This window comes from Tenrec ecaudatus, chromosome 6 (assembly GCF_050624435.1).
Source record: "Tenrec ecaudatus isolate mTenEca1 chromosome 6, mTenEca1.hap1, whole genome shotgun sequence".
Lineage (NCBI taxonomy): Eukaryota > Metazoa > Chordata > Mammalia > Afrosoricida > Tenrecidae > Tenrec > Tenrec ecaudatus.
In genome coordinates, this window is record NC_134535.1 from 6,673,575 (window position 1) to 6,699,259 (window position 25,685).

General features: G+C 56.3%; 1 protein-coding gene across 1 annotated transcript in view; it reads left to right on the plus strand.

Moving 5' to 3' along the window:
• The window catches only part of EFCAB6 (EF-hand calcium binding domain 6), a 276,300-nt gene that overhangs the window by 192,001 nt on the left and 58,614 nt on the right, over positions 1–25,685 (plus strand). The window contains exons 21-25 of the mRNA XM_075552609.1: positions 8,502–8,598; positions 10,684–10,802; positions 19,033–19,221; positions 20,303–20,308; positions 22,873–23,028. Coding sequence (XP_075408724.1) covers positions 8,502–8,598; positions 10,684–10,802; positions 19,033–19,221; positions 20,303–20,308; positions 22,873–23,028 — 567 coding nt within the window. The remainder of the gene's footprint in view (positions 1–8,501; positions 8,599–10,683; positions 10,803–19,032; positions 19,222–20,302; positions 20,309–22,872; positions 23,029–25,685) is intronic.

A 25,685-nucleotide genomic window follows, 5' to 3' on the forward strand; every position in this document is an offset into this window, starting at 1 on the left:
CCTCCTTGTGGGCATGGCCTACTCCTGAGGATTCTGGGAACTCCGGTATTTCCTCTCTTGGCTCACTCCCTGGGAGACTCTACTGACAAGGCTGACTCCCTGCGAGACATTCCTGAAGAGAAGCCACATGGACCTACCCTGATGCAGCCAGAACCCTGGACGTGGAGAAGCCACATGGAGACCCCTGCCAGCACTGAGATGCTTACAATGCCACTGGATCCACAAGACTTCCCACCCACTAACCTGTGCTCTTCCTGCATTCGGCGTCATTGTTTGTGTTTCGTGAGTCTGCAAAGGACTTTATAGATTGGTATTGGACATATTGGCTAATATTGGCCTTATGGACTTGATCTGGCCTGGGCTGGGATGTTTTCTTAATGTACAGTTGCGCTTGTATATAAAGCTCTTTCTTATATACACACGAGTCTCCCTGGATTTGTTTCTCTAGTCTACCTGGACTGACACACTAACCTTATTATTTCTTTCTTTCAGAATGCTTTATGTGTGATTTGCTCTTTTCAAAAATTTTCCCTTCGGTTGGAACCTCGGGTTTCTTTTCTAATACAAGCACGTAATGCTCTCAATTCCCTTTGGGGCACCAATTTAGCTTTCATTCCACAACTTGGCATATGCTGGCGTTTGCGTTTTGATTTGGTTTAAAATCGTTTCTATCTCCCCGAGTCTTCCCCTTGGACCTAGGGGCTATTTACATTTGTGTTGTTTAATTTCAAAATACCGTGTATTTTCCAATTATCTTCTGTTATTAATTCCTAGTTTAGGTTGGCTTTGGTCAGGGACTACACTTTGTACGACTTAAATTCCTTGACTGGGTTGAGTTTTGGCGTGGACCCTCGAGAAGGTCTATCTTGGTGGGGATTCCACTTGAACTTGAAAAGAACGTGTCTTCTCTTGTTGGGCCAAGTGTTCCGTGAGCGTCAACCAGGTCCAGTCGGTTGACAGTGTTCTCGGGCTCTTCCGTGTCACTGCCTGTTGGCTGCCCACTTGTTCTTTCAATCGCTGAAGGGGGAACATTAAGTTCTCCGACAATTTTGAATCTATCTGTTTCTCCTTTCACTTCTACCGGTTTGGGCTGCATGCATATTGAAGTGCCGAGGAGCATAGATAGTTCACTTACCCAGATATTTGCCATAGATTGCTGGCAGCACAGCTGTTAGACCTGTGTCCACTAGCCCAAGAGATCTGGCTTCCAGCCCACCAGCGCCTCCTTGGGAGAAAGGTGTGTCCGTGTGCCTTGGGGACCTTATGGGGGTGTTCTCCTCTGTGCTGGAGGGTGGCTGTGAGCCAGGACCCCTCTCGAAGGCAGCAGACGAGACAATTACTGAGACTTCGGCTGCTCTTTCCTTTGCTTTCCAAAGTGCCAAGTTTCTCTTTAGCATTTCCCTTCTGCTCAAGAACTTGCTCAGCTGGTCTCGTATAGCAGGGCAGCCTACAGATTTCCTTACCTTCTCTTTATTATTACAATATCTGTTTTTCCTTCCTTAATTAATAAAGGGAAATATTGCTGCGTATGGGTGTGGGAGCTACATCATCTGATGTCAACTTGAGACTGGTAGGACTGAAGGGGTGGAGTTTAGCCTGTCAATCAGGTTGCAGCTTGATGACCTCATTTGGAGGCTCCACGGAGATAAATAGCTCACTGGAGGACAGACCCATTTTCTGCTACTCATTCCTGTCAACAAGCCACATGGAGACACAAGGATGGAGCCAGAGCCCAGGAGCTGGAGGAGCCACGTGGAGACCCACACCAATGCTGAGATGCTTCCACTGCCACTGGATCCACAAGACCTTCCACCCATTGGCTGTGCTCTTCCTGTATTCAGCATAATTTCATGTGTTGTGTGAGCCTGAAGAGGAATTGATAGATTGGTATCAGCTATATGGGCTAATATCGGACTTATGGACTTGATCTGAACTGGGCTGGGATGGTTTCTTAATATACAATTGCTCTGTGGTATAAAAGCTCTTTCCTATACGCATAGGAGGCTCCAGGGTTTGTTCCTCTGGTCTACCCAGACTCACAGCATAGAGCAGACTTCTGGTTCAATGCCATGGTGATGGTCTTCACTGCCTTTGGCTTCCGTGGTTTCTGGTGAGGAGCCCCGTGCACGTGCCACTCTGTCAGTGTTCTCGGGCTGCTTTCGATACTTTCTTTCGTTGCTTTGGGTTTTCAGCCGTTGGATTGTGATGGACTTGAACGTGGTTATCTTCAGGTTTATCATTTTTTGAGTTTGCTGACCTTCTCGAGTCTGTCAGTTTATTATTTTCACCAAATTTAGGGACATTCTGCTCACCCTTCCCTCCGACGTGGCGGTGCCCTGTGCCATGGCAGGTCGGCCTTTCTCTGCTCTACAGCAGCTCCAGAAGACCACGGCTTCCATTTTCTAGTTGTTGTCCAGACCGAACCGTTTCCTTGAGTCTGTTTTCAAGTTTACTGACTTTTCCCCTGTCCGTTCCGTTCTACCACTGAGCTAATCAAGTATAAATGTCATGTCAGCTGTATTTTTTTTAGTTATAAACTTCCCACTGGGTTCTTTTTTTATATCCACCATGTCTGATCTTTGCTCAGAAGAGCCCTGGTTATGGGTCGGGATGCTAACCACAAGGCCCGCTGTTCAAAGCCACCAGCTGCCCCACAGGAGAACGGTGGGGCTTCATGCTCCCGTCAGGAGTGACAGTCTCGGAAACGCACCAGGGCAGTTCTACCCTGTCCTGTAGGATCACTGCGCATCGGCCGTGAGCGTTCTCTGTGAATGGCAGGTAATTTGAGTTGTATCCCGGGCAGCTTAAGTTCTAGGATGCGCTGGGTCCTGTGAAAATTAAGCACCTATATTTTGTTTGTGTTCTCGTTTCAGTAGCCCGTCAACTCAGTTCAGCTTCAAACTGTAGGTCCCAATGGTCACACAGTGCGCTGTGGTTTCCACGCCAGCTTTCAGTGTCAGGGTCCTCCCAGGATGGTTCAGGTCAGCCCCTGGTGCCCTCTGCTCAGGCCAGACTAGGCTCCGTCTACAGCCCCGGGTCTGCCCAACGGGTGAGGCCAGGGGTGTCCTGCACACATATCCAGGTCTCCCCTTTCTAAGGCCGACCTCCATGCTCTCCAGCCTCCATGGTGGAAGGGGAAGGGGAGTGGCACATGAGGTTCCTGGATCTTCTGGATAAAAAAACTCAGGTGTTAGCGGACCTGCAATGCAGCCCTGGTGGTGTGGTGGTTACACGGGGGTTGCGACCCGACAGGTCAGCAGTTCAAAACCACTAGCCGCTTCATGAGAGAAAGTCGGGACTTTCCAATCCCATAAAGAGTTACACTCCTGGAAACCCACAGGACCCACAGGGGCAGCTCTGCCCTGTCCTGCAAGGTCGCTCGGAGTCAGAATCAAGAGTTGCCTTGACCACGGTGAGTTTGGCTTTGGGTTTTGCAATGGTGTGCATGATGAGAGGAGAGGGAGGGAGAGAAGGGGCCGCGGGCCACCCCCATCCATGGGCCCAGGGTCCCCTCCAGGTCAGAGAGGAGATGCCCTCTCAGGTTTGGCGTCTCCATGATGGGTTCCCCCACTGCCACACAAGTGCCACCCAGTGACTGGATGGGCGTTGCACCCCCAGACTGGGAGACTAGAAAGAGAAAAGGCAGGGACCCATCACTCACTTGCTCCCACCTCAGCCCTCTGGTCAGGAAGACAGGCTTCCTCCCCGTGCCCCAGTGCAGCCCCAGTGCTGGCGCTTCTCTCTGGGTACGCCGAGAGGTGTGGAAGGAACAGACGGGTGAACCTCATCGGGGTACCAGCCACATCCCCCCTGCCCAAAAAAAGCCCTCTCCATCTACCTGCTGCTATTCCTGCTCCAGAGTCCCAGCTGAGCCTCTGCCAGGGATCTTGAGCTGTTACTAGTGGACAAGGAAGGGCAGCCCAGCCTCTGTCCATCGGAACTGGCACCGACCGCCCATCCCAGGCTGTCACTCAGCCTGCAGTGCTGTTCCCAAGGGGCCCAGGGGGCGGCCTCCTACCCTCTAGGTCTGACAGAGGCTCCCAGCCTCCCCGCGAAGGGTCCTGGTCTCCCTCAGCTAAGGTCCCTCTCCCCAATGGCAGTCACAGCCACCTGCTACGTACCTGGTGCTACCTGCTTCTCTCGTCTCCCCATCAGGGTGTGAGCTCCTCAGGGTCGTGGGCTGCGACCTGGAGCAGCACATGGGGAGGAGTGTGTGTGTGTGTGTGTGTGTGTGTGTGTGTGTGTGTGTGTGTAGACACTAGCTCATGGAGATGGTGGGGCTGGCTGCCAGTCCAGGTTCTAAAGCGCCAGGCCGTAAGAGAGGGGCTGAGTAACTGTTGAGTGTGTGGCGCAGTGTAGGTGTGGGGGCAGGCGATCCGGTCATAGCACACACTCCAGGCCTTTCTGCGGGGACAAGGAAGTGGAAAGCCCGGGGCTCTGGAAGTGAGCCGGGTGACCAAGGAAAGACCCCAGGCGTGGCGGTCCGGGCGAGGAGTGGGCCGTCAGGGCCGTTGGACGTGTGTTTAGAGGGCGAGGCTGCCATGGACGTGTGGATGTCGCGACTCACACACCCCGTGCTTCTCGAGTTCTCTCAGAGACAGCGTCCACGGAGGTCCAGCCGAGCTCTCGGGGCACACGCTGGAAGGCAGAGGAACGTGGCGTCCCCTTCAACATGAGTTGGAAAACTAACCTCATTCCATCCCCCTCCCAGCCTTCCCCCTCCCAGCCTGTGCCGACCACCAAGTGGGCAGTGATGGGAGTGGACACGGGGGCCTGCGGATCCCTTTTGGCCCTTGAAGTTCCGTGGTTCTGGGGAGTCCAGTAGGCAGTTGGAGAGAGCGGGCGTGGAGGCCCCGTGAGAGTGGAGCGCGAGCAGTGTGGGCCTGTGCGTGCGCGGCATCGGAGACTCTGAGGGAGGGGATGGCCTCTCAGAAGAGTAAAGCCACCCTGGGGTAGGAGAAGCCGGAGCGGGGAGGGAAGGGGGAGAACCGAGCAAGGCGGGGCTGCCCACAGGGGCACTTGTGTGCCTGGCAGCTCATTTCAGAGAGGGGGGTGGTGTCACATGCCACAGAGAAGGCAAACCTAAAATGTCAGACTCTGCAGCGACCCTCTGGACAGGTGGAGCTGCCCTTGGCAGTCTCTGAGGCGGTAACTCTTTCCGGGAGGAGGAAGCCCCTGTCCCCTGTCGTTCTCCCACAGGGAAGCTGGTGGTTTTGAACTGCTGGCCTTCCGGTGATCAGCCCAACGCAGTGCCACCACACCACACTGCCAGGGCTCCTTCTGAGAAGCCAGAAAAGACCCTTGAATGTGTCGGGAGAGGCATAGCAGGTGGATTTGAAGAATGGGGGTCTCAGTAAAGGCAGGAGGGCCAGCCGGCGGGAATTACCCATGTGCCACACACGCCGATCTGACACCTTCCATGAGAGCGAAGGAAACCTGCAAGCCCTCCTCTGGTCCCCAGCTGCAGGTGGGGAGACCCCCCTCTCCTGAGGAGCCAGCCAGGTGAGGAAAAAGGCCCCCTCAGAGCCTGCAGTTCAAAACCACCAGCCGCTCCCAGAAAGAGTTTCGCCTCCCGCACAGAGTGAGTGTCTCAGAAACCCGCGGGGCCATTTCTACGCTGCCCAGTTGGGCCGCTATCAGTTTCTGCCAGAGTGTGCACGCCGCCCCCACAGTCCCCCGATCTGTGATGGTCAGGAGCATAGCCCTGCCCGGCCACCAGGAACGGGGTGACCACAGGGGAGTGTGAGGCGAGGCAGGGCGGCGGTCTGAGAGCAGGAATCAGCTCAGAAGGCGCACCGTCGCCGGCTTTCGCTCGTCGATGCTCTTAGCTGGGGGCTGGCTTGCTGTCTGCCTTGGTCACGCATGACCATGAGGGATAGGCCAGCAGGGCCGGCAGCCCTGCACTTGATGGGCCACGTGGTAAGGGGCCTCACCCGCCGAGCGACTACAGATGACAGAAAGGCCACTAAAAACAGTCAAGAACCTTGCACGAGGCGTGGAAACCGATCTTTGCCCAGTAAAATGATCGTGAGGGAAGCTAGGTGGTGGCATCTGCGAGGCCTGGCTCTGCACGGCCGCGTTCCCAGGACCAGCGGTGCCCTTTGGGGTGCGTTTCTGAGCCTCTAAAACGGCGGTTGTCACCTTCCTAATGCTGCGGCCCTTTAATGCAGTTCCTCATGTGGTGGTGACCCCCCAACCATAACATTATTTTCGTGGCTACTTCATCACTGTCATTTTGCTACTGTTGTGAATCTGCTACTGATAGGCAGGATGTATTTTCATGGTTACAAAGTGAACATAGTGAAAGCATAGTGATTTATCACAGTGTAACAGTGTGTCATTCTATATTGTGAAATAGTTATTTCTAAATAGCAAGCATGACATTTTGTCTTGAAGCACGGTGTAGCATGGGTAACAGCCTTCACCCCGGACACTCATATGTAGGCGTGTCTGCATGTGGGCAGACTGCCTGGAAACGGATAGAGGAGTGGTGTCTCGGTTCCTAAGACCATCGGAAATCTGTTTTCTGATGGTCTTAGGCCACCCCTGTGCAGATCGTTCGACCCCCAAAGGGGTCACGACCCACAGGTTGAGAACCGCGGCTTGAAAAATGTGTCGTTGTGGGGGTGGCGTGCTGAGTAGTGCAGTGGGGGGAGGGGTTGCCGGCCTTGCTGCAGGAACTCAAGAAGAGCCCACCTGCCCTGTGACGGAGAGTTTTGGCACTTTGGTGGCAGGGCCAGCACAGCCCCCTGTCCCCCCCCCCCCCGTGCTGTGGAACCCCATCTCTCTCAGAGGCAGGCCAGCAGCAGCACGCCTGTAGGGATGATGGGAAGGTTTGTCAAATGTTTGCCTTTTCTCAGCTGACCCCATGCTGGACGGTGTTTAAAACAGAATCTCAAATTCAGGACTGTCATCTGGATCCCGACTCAGGGCGACCCCACAGGACAGGGTAGAACTGCCCCTGTGGGTTTCCGAGACAGTAACCCTTTTCAGGAGCAGACAGCCTCAGTTTCCCCCCATGGAGCAGCTGGTGGCTTTGAACCACAGACCTCGTGGTTGGCAGCTAGCCCACTATGCCGCCAGGGCTCCTTTGGGTGGCGCTAGCATTTTTTATATTGATTAGCAGTTCACATGTAAGCTCTTTGAAAGTTGAAGCATATCTAGTCCTTTAATTAAGAGTGTGCTGGGGCTTGTTTTCTGTCTCCCCCACTTTGGTTTTCTGGGGTCTCTGGACAAGAAATTGAATCACGTAGTATGTAGGATCTGGACCACGCAGCCTCTTTCTTCCTCTTGGCCAGGCCTGCATTCCTCACCCACACGCTTATTCCACCAGTGCCATGCCAAGCAGACGCACAGCTGGGGGTCCGCCCCGGGCAACGGAGGCGTGGCTATCCAGAGAGCTCTGTTCACATGTCCATTTGCCTCCAACACATGTGACCGCTGGACACTGACCGAGGGAGACCGCAGAGGGACCGATGCATTTGAGTGACGGAGCCAGCCCCCAACAGTGAGCGAGCTGTGGGTGTCGAAATCTGTCTCAGCAGAAGTACGGCCAGAGTGCCCCTTGGAGACAAAGAGGGTCACGGCTGTGGGCATGTCACCAGGAGAGGCCAGTCCCTGGAGAAGGACATCATGCTCGGTCAAGTGGAGGGGCAGCGGGAGAGAGGAAGGTCTCTGATGAGACGGATGGACGCCGGGCTGCATCGGCGGGCTCAAACGTGGCAACGGTTGTGAGGACGCCACAGGACGGGGAGGAGTCTCCTTCTGATGTGCATTGCATCACATCGCTGTGGGTCGGAACCGACTGGACAGCACCCAGCAACAGCTGCGACTAAGCGCGGGGGTAGATGCAGCTCTGAGAGTGGGGAGGCCCAGTTTTCCTGGAGCGAGACCAGAGGGAACAGGCTACCAGGGGAGGAGGGCGCGTGGGCATCCGCAGTATTCCTGTCCTCCCAGAAGTGGCGTCCCTGGAGGCCCTGTGGAGTGCCAGGTCAGCACCGGCGCAAGGTCAGCCTGCAGCTCGGTGGTTCCAACCTGCCGGCAAAGGGATCCATTACTGGGGGGCACTGAGTCCCAGCCGCTCTACAGTTCCCGACAGCAGCAGGGTGGGGCACGGGGAAGGCTCTCGAATGTCGCGAGCCTCCACAACACCCTGCATTTAAGAAGAGTCTTCAGCGTTGCCCACCCCAGAGAGGAAACAGGATGGAACCCTGGCCATCTTTCTGCCATGTTCTGGGAGGCTCCGCAGAGTCAATGAGCCCTGCTTGCATTGTGAGCTGAGGAAACACAGGTTGAAAGGCCACGTGAGGCGGCTTCCCTCGCATGCCGCTGAGCAAAGCAGGCCGTGGCTTAGGAACGGAGTCAGACCAGAAGCGAGGCAACAGACCCCTCCACTGGTGCTTTGAAACAAGCGAGGGGTGGGGTGGGGGACCCCCTTGGGAGATGAATGAGCCCATTCGAATTTAAATAATCTTCTTCTTACCCCCTCCCCTCGGTGGCAGACAAAAACAGAAGGTCACAGACTCCGAACTAGCCAGTGAGCAGGCCCATCAGTATCTTGTTACCAAAGCCAAAAACAGATGGTCGGACTTGTCGAAGGTAAGGAAGCCATTTGTCTCCTCAAAAGGAAAGACAAGCTATTTTGGGGTGCTGAGCCCCAGCTGCTGAGCTGGGAAGCCAGCTCTGCCTGCCCACCTTTGGTTCCGAAAATATTCCTTCCCGACTACATCCCCCACCCCCACCCCCACCACACACAGGCCACCGGCTGCTTAGCATGGGAAGCAGGTGCGGGGGGTGGGGGGGGTTGAGGACAAAAGGACCAGGTGGGACGTTCCACTGGGCCAGACCTAGAAACATATATGAAGACCACATCGTGATGTTGATACAGTTGGACACGGGCCTATGAGTGAGCCCTCTCCTCACTACCCAGGTATCCCCAGCCATTCCCTCCTCACCCCTGGCCGCTGTCACAGACAAGCCCATCCCACTCGTGGCTACAGGATGGGAGATGAGATCTGACCAGGAGGCTGCACTGATAGGGCAGGGTGCCTAGAAACAGGGTGCAGCCTGGAACCTGGGATTTGGGGGTCCCCATTTCCTAGGGCATGAAGGACACCATCACCTGACATTTAACCAAAGCCCAACCCCATTGACACCAGAATCAATGACCCACAGGAATTTCTCACTGCCACGGAGTCAATGCCCACTCACCATGACCCTATTGGGCAGGGGGGGAACTGCCCCAGCTAGTTTCCGAGACGGTCTGTTGATGGGAGGGGGGACTGTACAAGACCGAGCTCACTGCCATCGAGCCAGTCCCGAGCATGTTGGTGACAAGTTAAGTGGCTACCTGCAAGGTCAGCAGTGTGACGCCACCACGGGGATGTCTCCTCCCGTGATGAGTTACAATTCCCGAACCACAGGGGCTGCACTCCCCTGTCCTTCAGGGACACTGTGAGATGACAGGCCAGAGAGAACCCACGGGGCTTCCCGGGCTGTCCGTCCGTCTCCCGCGGAGCAGGTGGTAGATGTGAGCAGCCTGCCTTGCAGGAGCAACACTGCTCTTAACCCTGCACCCCAGCGTCGAAAAGCTGATAGTGACCTTGCTATGCCCTTTGGTACCTTCTATGTATACCCACCTAGTTCAAATTCTGCTACTTAGCCAAGGAGGGCTGCTGGCATCGTGGGGGACGAGGGGGGGGAGGCTGCTAACCACAAAGTCAGCTGTTCGAAGCCACCGGCCACTCCTTGAGAAAGAGTTGAGGCTTTCCGCCCCCACACCCATGAGGTATCCACCAGTCAGAGTCAACCCCATGGCAGTGGGCTTGTCCAGTGAACGTCGGCAGCCTACACTCTACCCTGACTCTGCTCTTCTACATGTGCTGGCTTCCTGCATAGTCTGCACACACCAGGTGTCCACTACCATGAAGGGGGCGTATTTCACTGGAACTCAAGATGCCCTGGAAACCGACCCACACCTGCTCTCAGAGACCTGCCTTCACACTCCCTGTGCACTTCTGCGTGTCTGTCCACGGGACTCTCTTGAAGGCCAGAGCCTACCCTGCCCCAGTGCCGCCTCATCCCCAATTAACGCATTTTGTCTGCAGTGACCCCCGTCTCCAAGCACACACCCTGCACCTACAGGAAGAACATGACTATTCAAGGGGGTGGGGGTGGTGGGATGGCACAGAGGTAGTGCCCAAGCCAGCACATGCTCTGTGGGCCTGCCTCTCAGGGCCCTCTGAGGGAGCACCAGGGAGGGACAGATGCCCCCTTGCTCCTCAGATGTCCTTAGCATCCCTTAGGGACATTCAAGTGGTCCCATAGCACCTTGTCATCATGGCCTGCAAAGACCCTCAGCCCGCCTCTGACAGACAGAGGGCCAACACCACTGGCCCGTAAGCACCTCCAACACCCATCTCCCATCTCCAGCAAGTCCGGTTGGTCCTTTTCTTCTGTCATGTTTAAATGCACGATCTGGGTCAGGAAAGGACCCAAGGGCCCACACCACTCATTGCCCAGAAACACCCCGTTCAAGGGCCACGCCCTGCCTGCTGCCTTCTTTACAGGCCTGGTGCAGGTGTCTGGGGCTGGACAAGGGGGTCACAGGCTGTTCCAAATCATGGCTCTAGAGGGCCTGGTGGCATCTGCCGGGCAGCCAACCACCCCCTTCTCCTCGTATAGAACTTCATAGAAACGGACAGCGAGGGCCGTGGCATTCTCCGGCGACGGGACATCAAGAACGCTCTCTACGGTTTCGATATTCCCCTCACGCCCCGGGAGTTTGAGAAGCTCTGGACCAGGTACGTGGGACTCTGAAGGCAGGTTCTTGCCCATCCCGGTGGTCTTGGGGAGCCTGCCCTGCCTCCTTGTTCCTCACAGGCAGCAGGTTTGGAGAACAGGTGTGGAGACGCCGGGGTAAAGGTCCCGTCCACAGCACCAGGTGCGAAAGGTGTGTGTCGGCCAGCACTCCGACCTCTGCAGACAGCTGAGCCGTTCCTCCACAGACCCCGCCGACGGGGATGCGGCAATAATGTTTGCACCACTGTTGGTGGAGACAACCAGCCCACCTCTGCGCAGGTCGGCCTGGTTTCCAGGCCGGGAACGGCGGGGGACGTGGCCTCTTAAAGGGAAAATGATCGGTGACGCGGGCCCCGTTTTGTCAAGGTGTGTTTCAGGCGTCTGGGGCTGGGTTTGCATCTGATATCCAGTGGTGACAGTCCCCACCCCCGGCCCCTGGGTGACCATCAAGGGACGCTCACCGTACAGTGAATTTGCAAACTCCTGCTGCTTGGGCCTGCTTCCCCTTCACTGTCCACGGGCAGTCACCTGCGGTCCCCAGGAGCGCCGGCCAGCTATGGCTGCGTGTCCACTCTGCAGGCCCTCCTGAGAAACAGTTGGCGTCGTGTCTGGGCTGTGCATCTGTTGAAAGCGGAGGCAGAAGTGCTGGCCGAGTTGAGAACAGAGTGGGCTGTCTCCTGCCTGATTTGGAAAAGCCGCTCCAAGCTCTGATGAGGGCCTTATGATTATTAGTTTTGGGAGATTTTTTTTAGATCAATTCCAACATAGGGGCCCAATTTAGACTCCCTCTGCCTTTTCTGCCCCAGTGGGCTACGAGTGCCTCTGAGTCACCCAGCGAGGATGGCGGTACCGATATGCCCCCACGCGAGCCTTTGGGGATGGATCAGAGCTCACCCAGATCTCGTGTCTTCAGGGAGCTGACAGTTGGTCAGCGGGCGCAGAAAACACTTAGGCCAGGAGCCCGCGCCCAGCAGTGAGGATGCCACGTGCCTCTGCAGAGAGCAAGCCAAGCGATCCAAGGGTCACAAGCAGGAGTACTGGGGCAGTGGGAGGGGACAGGCAGGAAGCCAACCCGGTGGCAGTGACAGGGAAGGATCATTCCGAGGAGCTGTAATAGGGAAGGAAGTAGAAGGGCCACCTGAACCACGGGCCAGTCGATGGCCCTGTCAGTGGTGGCATGGGACTTCCCCGGGCCAGAATGGAAGTGTCCAACCAGGGGAAACACACACACACACAGAGCCTTTGTTGGGGACATTGTGGACCCAACCTTAGGGACCAGTGAGCCTTAGCGGGGCCATGATGTGAGCCAAGCAGTTGTGAGGATGGCAGGTCAGGACAGTTCAGAGAAGCAGCTGGATGAAGGCCCGCCCGCCTGAGCGGCTCTTGGTCCCCCAGGGTGGGCAGGATGTGCCCTTGAGCTGGGTGCGGACTACAGAGCGAGTGGTCAGGAGTCAGGTGGTCTTCCAGATTCCCAAGCAGAGAACAGGAGCACCTGGTTCTCCCCCAGGGCAGGAGACTGCAAGCTCCCATCCCCTGAGAGGGTGTCCTTGGGCAGGGACTGAGCTCCTCGCTCCAGGTGCATGTCCCCACCCTGTGTTGAGAGCACCCCACCCACTCTTGTGTCAGTGGCCACCCCCTCCAGGTGACATGGGTGAGCTCAGCAGCCAGACACCGGGGCCTGACTCCAGCTCCCACCCACACCGCCCTGGCCTCCTTAACTTCCTTCTCTGCATCTCAGTCCCTTTACCTGCAAGATGGGATGCGTTACACCTGGTGCTCGGGGCCAGAGCGGGACCATCTCCCGGCTTCAGCTATCTGCCTGGGGGAGAGGATTCCAGAGATGATCAAGTGAATGCCGGCAGAAGAGCCTGTTGGTGGGAAGCGGGTTCTGACCGTAACAGAAAGCGCACTCGTAGTTGTGAGGGGCTGGCAAGTCGGTACCAGCCACAGTGGCCTCACAGACCACACAAACCCTGCCCAGACCTGCACCAGGGATCACCGCCTTGGTCTGAGCCCAGCATGGGCGGCCACCATGCTGCCCATCTCTTTGAGGACCTACCTCTTGCCCCACCTCTGCTGTACAGAGCACGACGTCCTTCTCCAGGGCGGTCCCACCTGATGGCATCGCCAGAGCACAGGAGAGGACCCCTCGCGGTCCTCATGTGGAAGGAGCCTTCTGGCCGCGCTTGCTGAGGCGGATGTGTGTGTTCCACTAGCAGCCCCAGAGCCAGCCATCGCTCCTGCCTACACCACAGTCCAGACGCAGCGATTCGGCACGGGCTTCCTTGTTCGGCTCCAAGGCATCCAGGCCCTCAGAGCGATGTCCTCGTGTTGGAGACTTTAAAGGGATGGTTTGCAGCAGATTTGTCCCCTGCGATGTGCCCTGCCCTGCGATGCCTGGGCTGCTGCTTCCAGAAAGGCACCAAGAAGCCAGAGGCAGTGAGGCAGCCGGCACCTGAGCAGCTCACGGGAGGCCAGCAGCAGGCGCCACTCCTGGCCCTGTTTCTCCCCGTCTTCAAGACCACATGCTGATGGGCCGCCTTGCATTCACACCCGGCGTCTGTTGGAAACATGTCGGCCACGATCCCGGAACCTCTCTCTCCATGGGCCGAGGGAGCCTCTTCCAGAGGGTGGTCTGGAACGGGCGACAGCACAACAGGCACCCGCCCCCCCACATACACATGGGCGGTCCTTGTCGCACCCACTGAGCAGGGCCCACGGGGTCCCGGGAGGCAGCAGGGACCAGCGTGAGTCGCGGTGTCCGCTCAGGAAACTGAGGCGGTGGGGCCGGTTTGCCAGAGGAGGAGAGGCCGCACCCCCTGAAAGTTGGCAGGCCCCTCCTGGGAACGAAGCGAGGCAGGGGCACCCCTCCTCCCCACTCCTGTGGCGACACCACTCGAGGCAAGAGGACTGAAAGACACACCCAAATGGGCAGAGGGGACGCAAGGCTCTCGCCTGTGTGCAGATGACAGGGCCCCACACGCAGGAGATCCCGAGCCTCCACCTGCTCTCAGGAGGAGAAAGGGGCAAGTCCGACCCAGGCACTTTCAGGCAGCCTGCTCTGGGGCTGTGGGTCAGTCAGGAGCCCCTGGGTGGGGAAGGGTTACACATGGTGACATGCCTGGCTCCCCCAAAGATTCAAGCCAGGGTTACTCACTCACACACTCACTCATGCACACACTCACTCATGCACACACTCACACCCACTCACTCACACACTCACTCATTCACACACTCACACACACACACTCACTCACACACTCATTCACACACTCAGACACATTCACACCCACTCACACACACTCACTCATTCACACACTCATACACACACTCACTCACATACTCATTCACACACTCAGACACATTCACACCCACTCACTCACATACTCACATTCACTCACAGACACACTCACTCACAGACACACCCACTCACACATTCACTCACTCACAGACACACTCACCCACTCACACACTCACTCACTCACAGACACACTCACACATTCACTCACTCACACATTCACACATTCACTCCCTCATAGACACACTCACACACACACTCACTCACAGACACAGTCACTCACACACATTCACACACTCACACACTCACTCACACTCCACTGCCATCAAGTTGACTCCGGCTCACAGTGCCACCCAGGACTGGGTGGAAGCACCCCTGTGGGTTTCTGAGACTGTGACTCTTTACAGGAGCAGAAAGCCTCCTCTTTTTAAAAAAAAAAAAAAAATCACTTTATTGGGGGCTCCTACAACTCTTCCCACAATCCATCCATCCATCCATTGTGTCAAGCACATTTGTACATTTGTAGCCATCATCATTCTCAAAACATTTGCTTTCTACTTGAGCCCTTGATATCAGCTCCTCAATTTCCCCTCCCCCACGAGCCCTTGATAATTTATAAATTATTGTTATTTTGCCATGTCTTATACGGTCTGATGGTTCCCATTTTTCTGTTGTCCATCCCCCAGGGAGGGGGTTATATGTAGATCCTTATAATCGGTTCCCCCTTTCTACCCCACCTTCCCTCCACCCTCCCAGTATCGCCACTCACACCACTGGTCCTGAGGAGTTCATCTGTCTGGGATTCCCTGTGTTTCCAGTTCCTATCTGTACCAGTGTGCATCCTCTGGTCTAGCTGGATTTGTAAGGTAGAATTGGGGTCATGATAGTGCCGGGAAGGAAGCATTTAAGAACTAGAGGAAAGTTGTATGTTTCATCATTGCTACACTGCACCCTGACTGGCTCGTCTCCTCCCTAAGATCCTTCTGTAAGGGGGCATCCAGTTGCCTACAGATGGGCTCTGGGTCCCCACTCTACACTCCCCCTCATTCACAATATGATTTTTTGTTCTTTGATGCCTGATACCTGGTCCTATCCAAAGCCTCTTTTTATCATGAGGCAGCTGGGGGGACTCAAACTGCCGATCTTTGGGTTCACAGCCCAACAGGTGACCTTTTTTATTTTTCTGCCAAGAGTCATTGGGATATTTCTAACATCATACTTGGGTCACACAAACAATCAACGGAAACACTGGCCTGCTATAGCTGGTCACACATCATGAAACTCACCCGGACGTGCCTCACGGCTGGAACTGCGGCGTCTCTGGTTGAGGCCTGTGATGTTGGCTGGTGTTGATCATTTCACGGGCCTCCCATGGCCCGAGGGTGAGACCTTCCCCGACCCCAGGATTACAACCCCGGGGACATCGGAAACATCGCAGGGCTGAAGAAGGAGGTTCATGGAAGGAAGCCTGTGAACAGAAACCCGTATTGAATCTTTAAGTGGGAGCTTTCCAGAGAGCGGACTGGGTTAGGCTGGGCTGGCCTTCACTCACTCACTTAGGTCACCCAGGATGTGACCCTCCCCACGCCAGATCCTGGCCTTCCTGCCCCTGGGTGACTCACCCCTACTGGTGAGACTCACCAACGAGGTAGATGGCAACTGAATGAAGAGACAGAGTTGGGGGTACACTTAATGCCCCAGGAGAGGCGACACCTAAGTGGAGTCTCAGCTGTCACTGTGGTCTCAGGACCAACTGCTATCAAGCTGTGACTCATGGCACTCACGGCCTCCCATCTCGGGTGACCGCACCTCGCTTGCTGAGAGTGGGGAGGGCGCAGAGCCCTTGCTGATGACGATCAAGGACTGCCAACTTCAGCATGGATTCCAACTCAATGTCCAGAAGACCCCAGCCTCACACCTGGACCAGTCGGTAAGCGCAGGGTGAGCACAGAAAGGACTGACGTTGTCGAGGAGGGTGTCGTACTTGGCTCCACCATCAGTGCTCCTGGAAGCACTGGGCGAGTCTGCTGCAGGAAGGAGACCCCTTGAACGGGGTGGGAAACGAAGACGGTGTTGTGAGGGGCAAGGTGCGCCCACGAAAACCATGACACTTTCACTCACATCCTGTGCGTGTGAAAGTCGGGCCTTGACAAGCAAGGAAGACTGAAGAAGAAATGGACGTATGTGATAGCCGGTGTTGGCGAGGAATCCTGGAAGTGCCGCAGCCGCCGAAGGAGCAGCCGCCGAAGGAGCCAACAGATCGGTCCTAGGAGACGTTCAGCGGGATGCGCCTTAGAGGCACGGGTGGCGAGACTGTCTCACGTATCTGGACATGGCGGCGGGAGAGACTAGTCCCTGGAGAAGGACGCCATGCTTGGAGAAGGAGAGGGGCAGCGAAAGAGCAGGGGGCCGTGGAGGTGATGGACTGCCGTAGGGCTGCGACAATGACCGGGAACCTAACCACAATGGTGAGGAGGGCACAGGACCGGGGGCGTTTCCTTCTGTCCTGTGCCGGCTCGCTATGGTCAGAACCGACTCGAGGGTACCGCGACACCGCGCTCACATGCGCCACGGCAGAGCTGTGCTCCCGGGGCTGATCTTTCCAAAGTAAACTTTCTTGTGTGGCGCTCTGGTATGCCCCTTGGTCTAGGGGCCTGCAGCTGTAAAAGGTACTGGTGGGGCTTGTGTAAGAAGCAAGTGGCTACAGTGACCCCCAGGCCCCAGGGACACAAAGCTGGGTGCAGGGGAGGTGGGCAATGACATAAAGGCCAGAGATGGGGTTTGGGGTGGGGACTGACAACAGGCATCTGGAAGGGTCCTCGAGGGGTCTCGGGAATCACAGCAGCAGGGCGGGCTGTGCTCAGACGCGCCGTCCAGAGGCAACCGTGGACCTCACCAGGGTCCTGGGACATGAGGCGCACTCTGTGACTTAGCCAGCTCTGGGTGCTACGGGCCTGGAGTTTCCCAGGGCTCACTGCTGGTCCCAGCCTCTCCTGGAGGAGAAGACATTGCAGAAGGTTCTTCCTGGCCTGTTAGGATGGTGGTGGTGGTACCAGTGTTGGTACAGGTCATGGTGGTCGTGCGGCTGGTGGTAGTGCAGTACCGGCAGTGGTGCTGGAGATGGTGGTGGCCGTGGTAGGTGTGGGGTGGAACTGGTGGTGCTGGTGGTAGTGGTGTTGGTGCTAATAGTGGTGGTGGTGCTGGTACAGTTTGGTGCTGGTGGTGGTGATGGTGCTGGTGCTTCTGGGTCGTGGTGGTGCTGGTGGTGGTGGTGGTTAGGTGCCACAGTCAGCTGTCACTCAGAGGGACCCTGTGTATAACCGAACAGAACACTGCCCGGTCGGTACTGTGAACCCCCACAGGTGTTGCTATGTTTGGTCCATTGTTGTAGCCAGTGCCTCCACACACCCCTGAAGGGTCTTCCTTCTTTCCACCGACCCTCTCCATTTTCATGGGGCCTTTGGGGGTATGCTTGACTGACAGGTCAAGTCCACCCAGAGGTGCCTTTGGACAAAGGCTTGTAAAGAATCAGCCCCTAGAAACATTCTTTCTGGGTGCCTGTGGGGTCATCGTGGGTAATTGGTGCGGAGCCCTCGGGGACACAGATGGTTCATGACCCAGCTGCCCACAGAAAGAGTGGTGGCTACCAGAAGCAGGCAGAAGAAAGGGCTGGCAACCTGCCTCCCAAATTAGTCCCTGAAAACCCTGTGCAGTTCTGATGACACCCATGGGGTTCCCATGACTTGGTGTGCACTGGTGTTTTGGTTTCTGTCTTGAAAGCGGACCTAGATTTGGGACCAGGTAGGCCATTGACGGAAGGAACACAAGTAGTGGGGGGATAGGGTGGGGAGGCCTCTGGAAGCCCAAGGGCTTGGGGCTGGGGCTGAGGGTTGGGGAGGAGGCATTGCCCAGGAGGCCTCTCGGCAGAGCACCCCAAATCCTCCAGCAGACCTCCACACAGGCGCTCAGACGACTTACACCCCACTCCCCAAAACAGGATGTTCTTCCCACTGTCTACCCCAGCCTAGCAAACTGGCCAGGGACCCATGCATCCAAGCCCACTTGGGCATCTGAGCACCCTATGCCCTTCCCAGGACTACGTGCACAGCCAAGCAAACCCCCCCCAGTCCACGGCCAGACACCAAAAACTGCGTTTTGCAGAGGCAGTTTCGCTCCAGCCTCATTCCTGGTCACGCTGAGCTCATCTGGGGGAAAAAAATCCCATCTGCAAATGCCATTTTTATCTGTTCGATCAAGACCAGGCTCTGTCTTGTAAAACGAAATGCTTTTTCTTTTTTTTTTTCCCTCCCTCTCCCTTTTAAGAAAATTGGCAATTTGCCTCAAGGATTTCATTGAAGTCATTCTATTCTAGTTGAACAATACTGGAAGATACAACCCTTCCATTATGCCCTTTTTTAATGAATTATAATTCAGACACATCTCACTAATGGGAGACGGCATAAAAGGCGCGGAGCAGAATTTTTATCTTGTTTTCTTTCCCAGCCCCGCTCGTTCCACACATGTGATTGGCATCCCTCCGGAGAGAAAACGGGGGCATGCACCGTCCTGGCCTGGGCTCAAGCGGCGCTCACTGGTCGCAGGTCTCAGGGCACGACTTTCTCCCGAGCCCGGCCAGCGTCCTGTGAGCTCGGAGATGCTCAGTGAACCTGGGGATGGACAGACAGATAGTCCTGACCCACTGTCACCACAGTGGCAGGGTGCTTCTCCCACCCCCACCTCAAATTACCGGGTGCAGGTCTGGTTAAAGGGCATCTTTGGACTGGCTCCAGGACCCGGCCTGTGAATCTGCATTCCAGGCGTCCCTTCCCCCACCCCCACCCAGAGCCCCGCGTGCCGCAGAGCGCACACTGAGTGGGGCAGGGCCAGTATGTGTGTGCTCACGAGTCCCTCCCTAACCCCACCTTCTTTTAAAGGTACGACACAGAGGGCAGAGGGCACATCACGTACCAAGAGTTTTTGCAGAAACTTGGCATTAGCTACCAGCCCGCCGTGCACCGGCCGTACGCCGAGGATTACTTCAACTTCATGGGCCACTTCACCAAGCCAAAGCAGATACAAGAGGAGCTCAAGGAACTGCAGCGGGACACACACCAGGCCATCAGGTGGGTGGGCAGGTGCGCGGGACAGGGATGGCCGCTGGTCGTCCAGCGACGACCTGCACCCTCCTCACCACGGTCGCTGCGCCCGCGCCCATTGTTTTCAGCACCGTGCGCTCTGAGTCTCTTCCACCCCCGGGATGGGCTTGGAGTGGGGAGGGGGCAGTGTCCAATGTTCTGGTGGGAGCCAGCTAGTTCTCCAGTGGCTGGTCTTCAGCTTTAGACTTCCAGCCCTTTCCTCCTCGTCTCTTAGTCTGGAAGCTTCCTCCCGCCTAAAACCTGCCCACCCTAAGTGTCCCTGGTGATGTCTGAGGACTGGTGGCACCCCTCCTTCTCACTTCACGGCAGTGTGCCCATCAGTGGGTCAGGGCAGCCTGACCTAAGTGCTGTTCGGGGCTGGCAAGTTGGTTCCAACTCGCAGCTATCCTGGGGCACGAGAAGGACACAACTCCCAGTCCTGCCCCGTCCTCGCCTCCCAGTGGCGATGCTGAGGCCCATGGTCCCCGCTGACCTCCTTTCCACGGGCCCTCCACTTCTCCCAGGGTTATCCCAGCAAAGCGAAAGCCCTGACCGCGTGGGTCTGCTCTCCGTTCGGCATGGTGCTGTCTGCTGGTCTGGTCATGAGGATCGGGTGTCTTTACCGTGAAGGCTGCAGGCCTCGATCTTCATCCGCGAAGGGCTTCGAGTCCTCCTTGCTCGCAGCAAGCAGGGCCGTATCCTCTGCGTAGCGCAGGTTGCTGACAAGCCTGTTCGTCTTCATAGAGCCCAGCCCCTCGGCATACAGACTGAGCAAGTATGGTGAGGAGGTCGAAGCCACCTCTTCGTTTCAGACCCTTCCCATGGCAGCGGACCAGAATCGGGGTGTCCTGGGACGAGGCCAGAGTAGCCATGGAGGGAGGGGGAAGGGGAGGGCCCTCGGGGAGCCCATGCCAACACCAAGAGGAACACCCTGTGACCCCACCAAGAGCATCAACCCCCATGTACCCACCGCTGTCATCGTCCAGAAGACTGGGGCAAAGAAACGCACCCCAAGTCCCTGAGAGGGCAGGGTAGGGAAGACCGGTGTGTTTTCCACCCTCCGCAACAGCGCAAGGTACAAGAAGGGAACCCCAGGGCCCGGAGGCATCGCCCACAAGGCACTGACGGATGCGCCCGTGGAAGGCATGCCACCTTTCGAAGTTGAAACCCATTCTTTGACAGAAATGCGCAGCCAAGAAAAAGCAAGCGCTGCAGATGACACAACCACAAAGCACGGGTTTAGGCTTTTCCGGGCACCTCATGGACCCCGGCTCTGCCTGCCTGCAGTGGACGCCCATCAGCACCCCACCCTGCACGGGTGGCTCAACCACCGGGCACTTGGATGGAGGCACGCTCACCTGCATGAATGGCAGGGGCGTTGCTCTGGAGGGCCCCTGAGGAAAGGAGGGCTCCCCGACACAGAGGCAGAACCTGGCGGCTCAGGCGCGACACAAGGAGGATGCACGTTGGGAAACGTAGAGAGGGGCGCAAGACCACCTCCATCAAATGGGCTGCAGTCCTGTTGCCCAAGCAGGCTTCTCCTCACCAAGGACGGCCGGGCTCACGACCCGCATGGGAACTGTTGGGCAAGGAGGCCCTCCGACAGGCAACTTGCATCTTCTTGGTTTGGTGTGCCAGAGGAAGGGTGTCCCCTACCCTCACCAGGCCCAGGTCCCTAACGCCCACTCTCCCATCCTCTTGGCCACGTTCCCATGCCTGCCCACGGGGGACAGGGCAGCGGACTGCTGTTTTCCCAAAGACTTGAGCTGCGAAGATGCTTACTAAAACCAAGCCAAATTCACTGCCCTGGGGCGATCCTGACTCACACACCCCGATACGGCAGGGTGGAGCCACCCCGTGCCTTTCTGAGACAGTAGCTCTATGGGAAGGAGCCCTGGTGGCATGGGGGTTCTGCATTGGACTGTGAGCTGCTGAGTCAGCAGTTCAAAACCACCAGCCGCTCCTCTGGAGAAAGATGAGGCTGTCTGCTTCTGTCAAGATTGACAGTCCGGGAAACCCAAGGGGGCCCTTCACCTCTGCCCCATAGGGTTGCTGTTAGTCAGAATCGACTCAGCGGCAGAGAGTTTGTGTCTCACTCACTGTGCGGTCGCATTGTGAGAAAGCCTAGCATGCTGGGGGATGACCAGCTTTGGGCGCAGAAGCACGGACTGAGCTCGTGCTGTTGAGGAAATGGTGCCGGTAGACTCGTTCTGTGCAGCGTGGCCACAACCTTCCATTTGTTTGGGGGTGGTTTTGTTTTTTAAAGTATTCTCTGCAAAGCACAATGACTCCAAAGCACCTCCCACACAACCCCACTCCATCTTCCTTCTCCTGAGTGTACGTCCTAGGGATCCCACATGTGGCAGTTAGACAATCTCACGTCAACTTGATAAATCAGGTCCTCCCTGGTGATCCCTCCCTGTGGGCGTGGCCCTCTCAGGATTCTAGGACTTCATCTCTTCCTGCCTGGAGGTGGGACATGCTCACACTCTGCGTCACCTTCCTGTTGATTGACAAGCCACATGGAGCCACGCTGATGGCAGCCAGAGCCCTGAAAATGCTTCCACGGCCACCACTGGATCCACAAGACTTTCCACCCACAGGCCTGTGATTTCCGTGCATTCAGCATCATTGCATGAGTTGTGTGAGTCTGAAGAAGAATTTATAGACGTGTATGGGACATATGGTCTAATAGTGGACTTAAGGACTTGATCTGGACTGGGCTGGGATGTCTTCTTAATATACAATTACTCTTTGATATAAAGCTTTTTCTTACACACATAGGATTGTCTCTGGATTTGTTTCTCTAGTCTACCCACTCACACACCAGACCTCTGTTCATCACCCATCCATCTACTACGGGGACAGTGGTGGGTCTTTGGTGGACATCTCACCTTCCATGGGAAAGAGTTGGGACATATTCCCGGTTAAGACAACTGGTGTGCAGCCACCACCCGCCCACCTGTCTGTCCGTGGTGCCTTGCGCATTGCTACCATGCTGAACAGGTTTCGGCAGAGCTTCCAGACTAAGAAAGAGGTCAAATAAAGACCCGGCGGTCCATTTCCAAAAACCAGCCTGTGAAAACCCTGTGGTTCACAGTGGTCCCACCTGCACCCGACCACGGGCGACAGAACAGGACCACTGTGCACAGGGCCGTCACACGTGGCCGCTCACAGTGACAGTGCACCTGTCTCTCCCGCCAGTGGTGTGCGCTGCCCTACTGAGAGAGCCTCGTTCTCGAGCGGGTGCTGTGCCTGCGTGCTCTGTGGGTGTGCCCAGCCCCGAGGGCCACGCCTGGCAAGGGGCAGGTGTTCCATCAGGCCTCAGAGAGAGAAAGGGTGTGGATGCCCCTCACACACCAGCAGCATCCCTGTAGGCTCGCCTTCCCGAGTCTGTCTGCAAAGAGCCGGTTCTAGTCGGCCACGTCCCAGTGTGCCTTAGCTAAGGAGGATGAGGATGAGGACGGTACAGAGTCCCTGCCCCCTGGATACCTGTCAGCCAAAATGAGACACCAAGATGGAACACCTTTGCGGTGGCCGTGAAACACTGGGTAGGAAATGGCTTTGTTCCCCCCTGGTTCTCATGTTGTGCCCAGAAGATAGACTCTCTCTCTCTCTCTCTCTCTCTCTCTCTCTCAGGGACAAGCTGAAGGACTGCTTCCAAGAACTGAGCAAAGCCCTCAGCAAATGCGACAAACCCCCAGGCGGCTGCATACCCATGGCCAAGCTGCAGGCGGTGCTGCAGGAGTGTGGGTGCTCGCTTAAAGAAGAGGAGCTGGCCACGCTGCTCAACAGGTTCTTAAGGCAGGGCTCGCCATGCTGCTCACCCGGCCCTGGGAGCGCAAACTCTCACGGGCTCCACTGCTCCCCAAAAGGCTTCATGCCAACCTAGAGTTGCCTCAGAAGCCGGGCCTGGCTACATGACCCCAGGGAGGCCCCCACCTTGAACACCCGATGGGGAAGTTTGTTCTTCCCCTCCCCCAACCCACACGGGGTCACCTTGGGTGCCCATTGATTCTGTGATAACTGACAGCCACACATCCACTTGGCAAGTTGCTTCTGGGAGGGGGAGCTTCAGAATGTTGGAGGAAAGCCAAAATGGAAAGATAAGGGACTGGCCCTTGCCCTCGTAACCTTTAGGTCTGCGTCTCTGGCAGGGCTGCCTGAGGAGGGCTCTGGAGGAAGTGCCTTATCGGGTGCATGCCTTCCCCTGATGATGCACGGCTCCACAGCAGCAGTTGCCTTTTGGGGGACTCTCGATTTTTCTCCATAGCAAGTTCCCAATGGCTCTGTCAGCTGCCAGAGAGGCTCCACAGAGGATCTCCATTGAAACTGCAGCCCTGCCCCTGCAGCATGGTCCCCCCTGCCCACATGATCCTCCCTGCCCACACAGCCCTGCCCCTGCCCGCACGGTCCTCCCTGCCCACATGGTCCTCCCTGCCCGCACAGTCCTCCCCAGGGCCAGCAGCCCCGTCTCCTTGTGCAGGTGTCCCTGGATAGCTGCATCCCCATTTCTGAGGGGTGCGCACCCCCACTGCTGCAGTGTCTGAGTGCCTCCTAGGAGGACATCGTTTGGATTCTTTCCTGCCCTTATGTGCCTCTGAAGCCGCACGGACACAGACGTGTCTGCTGCCCATTGTGTGCTTGACAGCCTGCACCACGGAGGACTGACGCCTTCCGCAGTCTCCGCCTGAACCATAGTGACACGGGTGACGCTCCTTGAGGGGGGACAACTGTCCCCAAGCGATGTCTCCATCATCAACACAAATGCACTGCGTCCTCGGCTTCCCATTGAGCCCTTCAAGCAGCCATTGTCAATCTGATGGCATGTGGCTCACTGTCTCTTTTCCAAATGAGACTGGCCCTATTTCAGGAGCCCTGGTAGTGCTGTGGGCTGGGTATTTTGCTGCCAGCTCTTTGGGAGCACACTGTCCTGTGGGTCGCCATGAGTCGGAATCTACTTGTTGGCAGTTTGGCTTCCTCTTTGGTTCAAAGACAACTTCGGGTGATGGTTTCAGGCCAAAGTGTAAAGATTTCCTCAGAGCAAAAGCTCCTGGGGATGCAGCCATCCACAGTGGCTCCAGGAAATCTGCATCCCATAGGGATTTGAAGGTCTGGTTTGCAGCTCCCTGCTTTGATCAGGATGCAAATCCCAAATCCCTGATCTAAATGTTCAGTGCTGGCAGACAGGCATCACCCAGTTCCTCTGGTCTCATGGGATCCTTGTATCTTAATGTTGGTTCTACCAGTATTAAGAGCCTGTCGGGACACGCTGGATGCTTGCCCTCTCCCCTCGGGTGTTTTGTTCTCCCTGGGGTTCAAGCTGGCTTCTTCTGTTCCGTTGGTCTCCCCTGTGTTTTCACTAGGTACATCACCCCGCAGGACACCTCTTTACCTCATGTTGAGACACACCAACTCTTCTGCTGGCTTCGCCTTCTGGAAGATGACCCTTGTCCTGGTCTCCAACACTCAGTTTCTCTCCTGACATACTTGACATATCAGCCTGCCTGGACTATTCCCTACAAACTGTCTTCCTCTGCTCTGCTCCATCTCTTTCCCTTGGGCTCTGCCTTCTGAGAGATCGCCCCCGTCTCCCCTTCCAGGCTGCCTTTTTGAGGTTTTTGGTTTTGCCATCTTACCAGGAAGGCCCTGCTTGTCCTCTGACTGCTCCTCACGTACAGCCCCCTGGGTTTTAGTTCCGGGGCCGCTTGATGGCGTCTCTGAGGATAATTACCCAGCACTCTCCTCTCCGTTTCTTCACCAGGGAAGCCTCTCCTCGATGCTGTTGTTTCCCATCTTAGATATTAGATGCCCTCCTCCCCAACCCCCCCAGCAAACCTGTACCTATGAAGAATGGAGATCCAGGCCGACGAGGGGCTCAGCAGTAGGGGAATGTGTGGACTCCGGTCAAGTGGCCCGGCCAGTTCTTTGGAGGCGCCCAATGTCAGGATTATTTTATCATTTTATTTGGGGTTCATACAACTCTTATCACAATCCATCCATCCATCCATGGTGTCAAGCACATTTGTACATTTGTAGCCATCATCGTTCTCAAAAAATTTTCTTTCTACTTGAGCCCTTGGTATCAGCTCCTCATTTTCCCCTCCCTCCTCACTTCCCCCTCCCTCATGAACCCTTGACAGCTTATAAATTATTATTATTTTGTCATATCTTACACTGTCCAACGTCTCCCTTCACCCACTGTTGTCCGTCCCCCAGGGAGGAGGTTATATGTAGATCCTTGTAATCTGTTCCCCCTTTCCACCCCACCCTCCCTCCACCCTCCAGGCATCGCCACTCTCACCACTGGTCCTGAAGGGGTCATCTGACCTGGATTCCTGGTGTTTCCAGTTCCTATCTGTACCCGTGTACATCCTCTGGTCTAGCTGGATTTGTGAGGTAGAATTGGGATCATGATAATGGGGGGGGGGAGCATTGAGGAACTAGAGGAA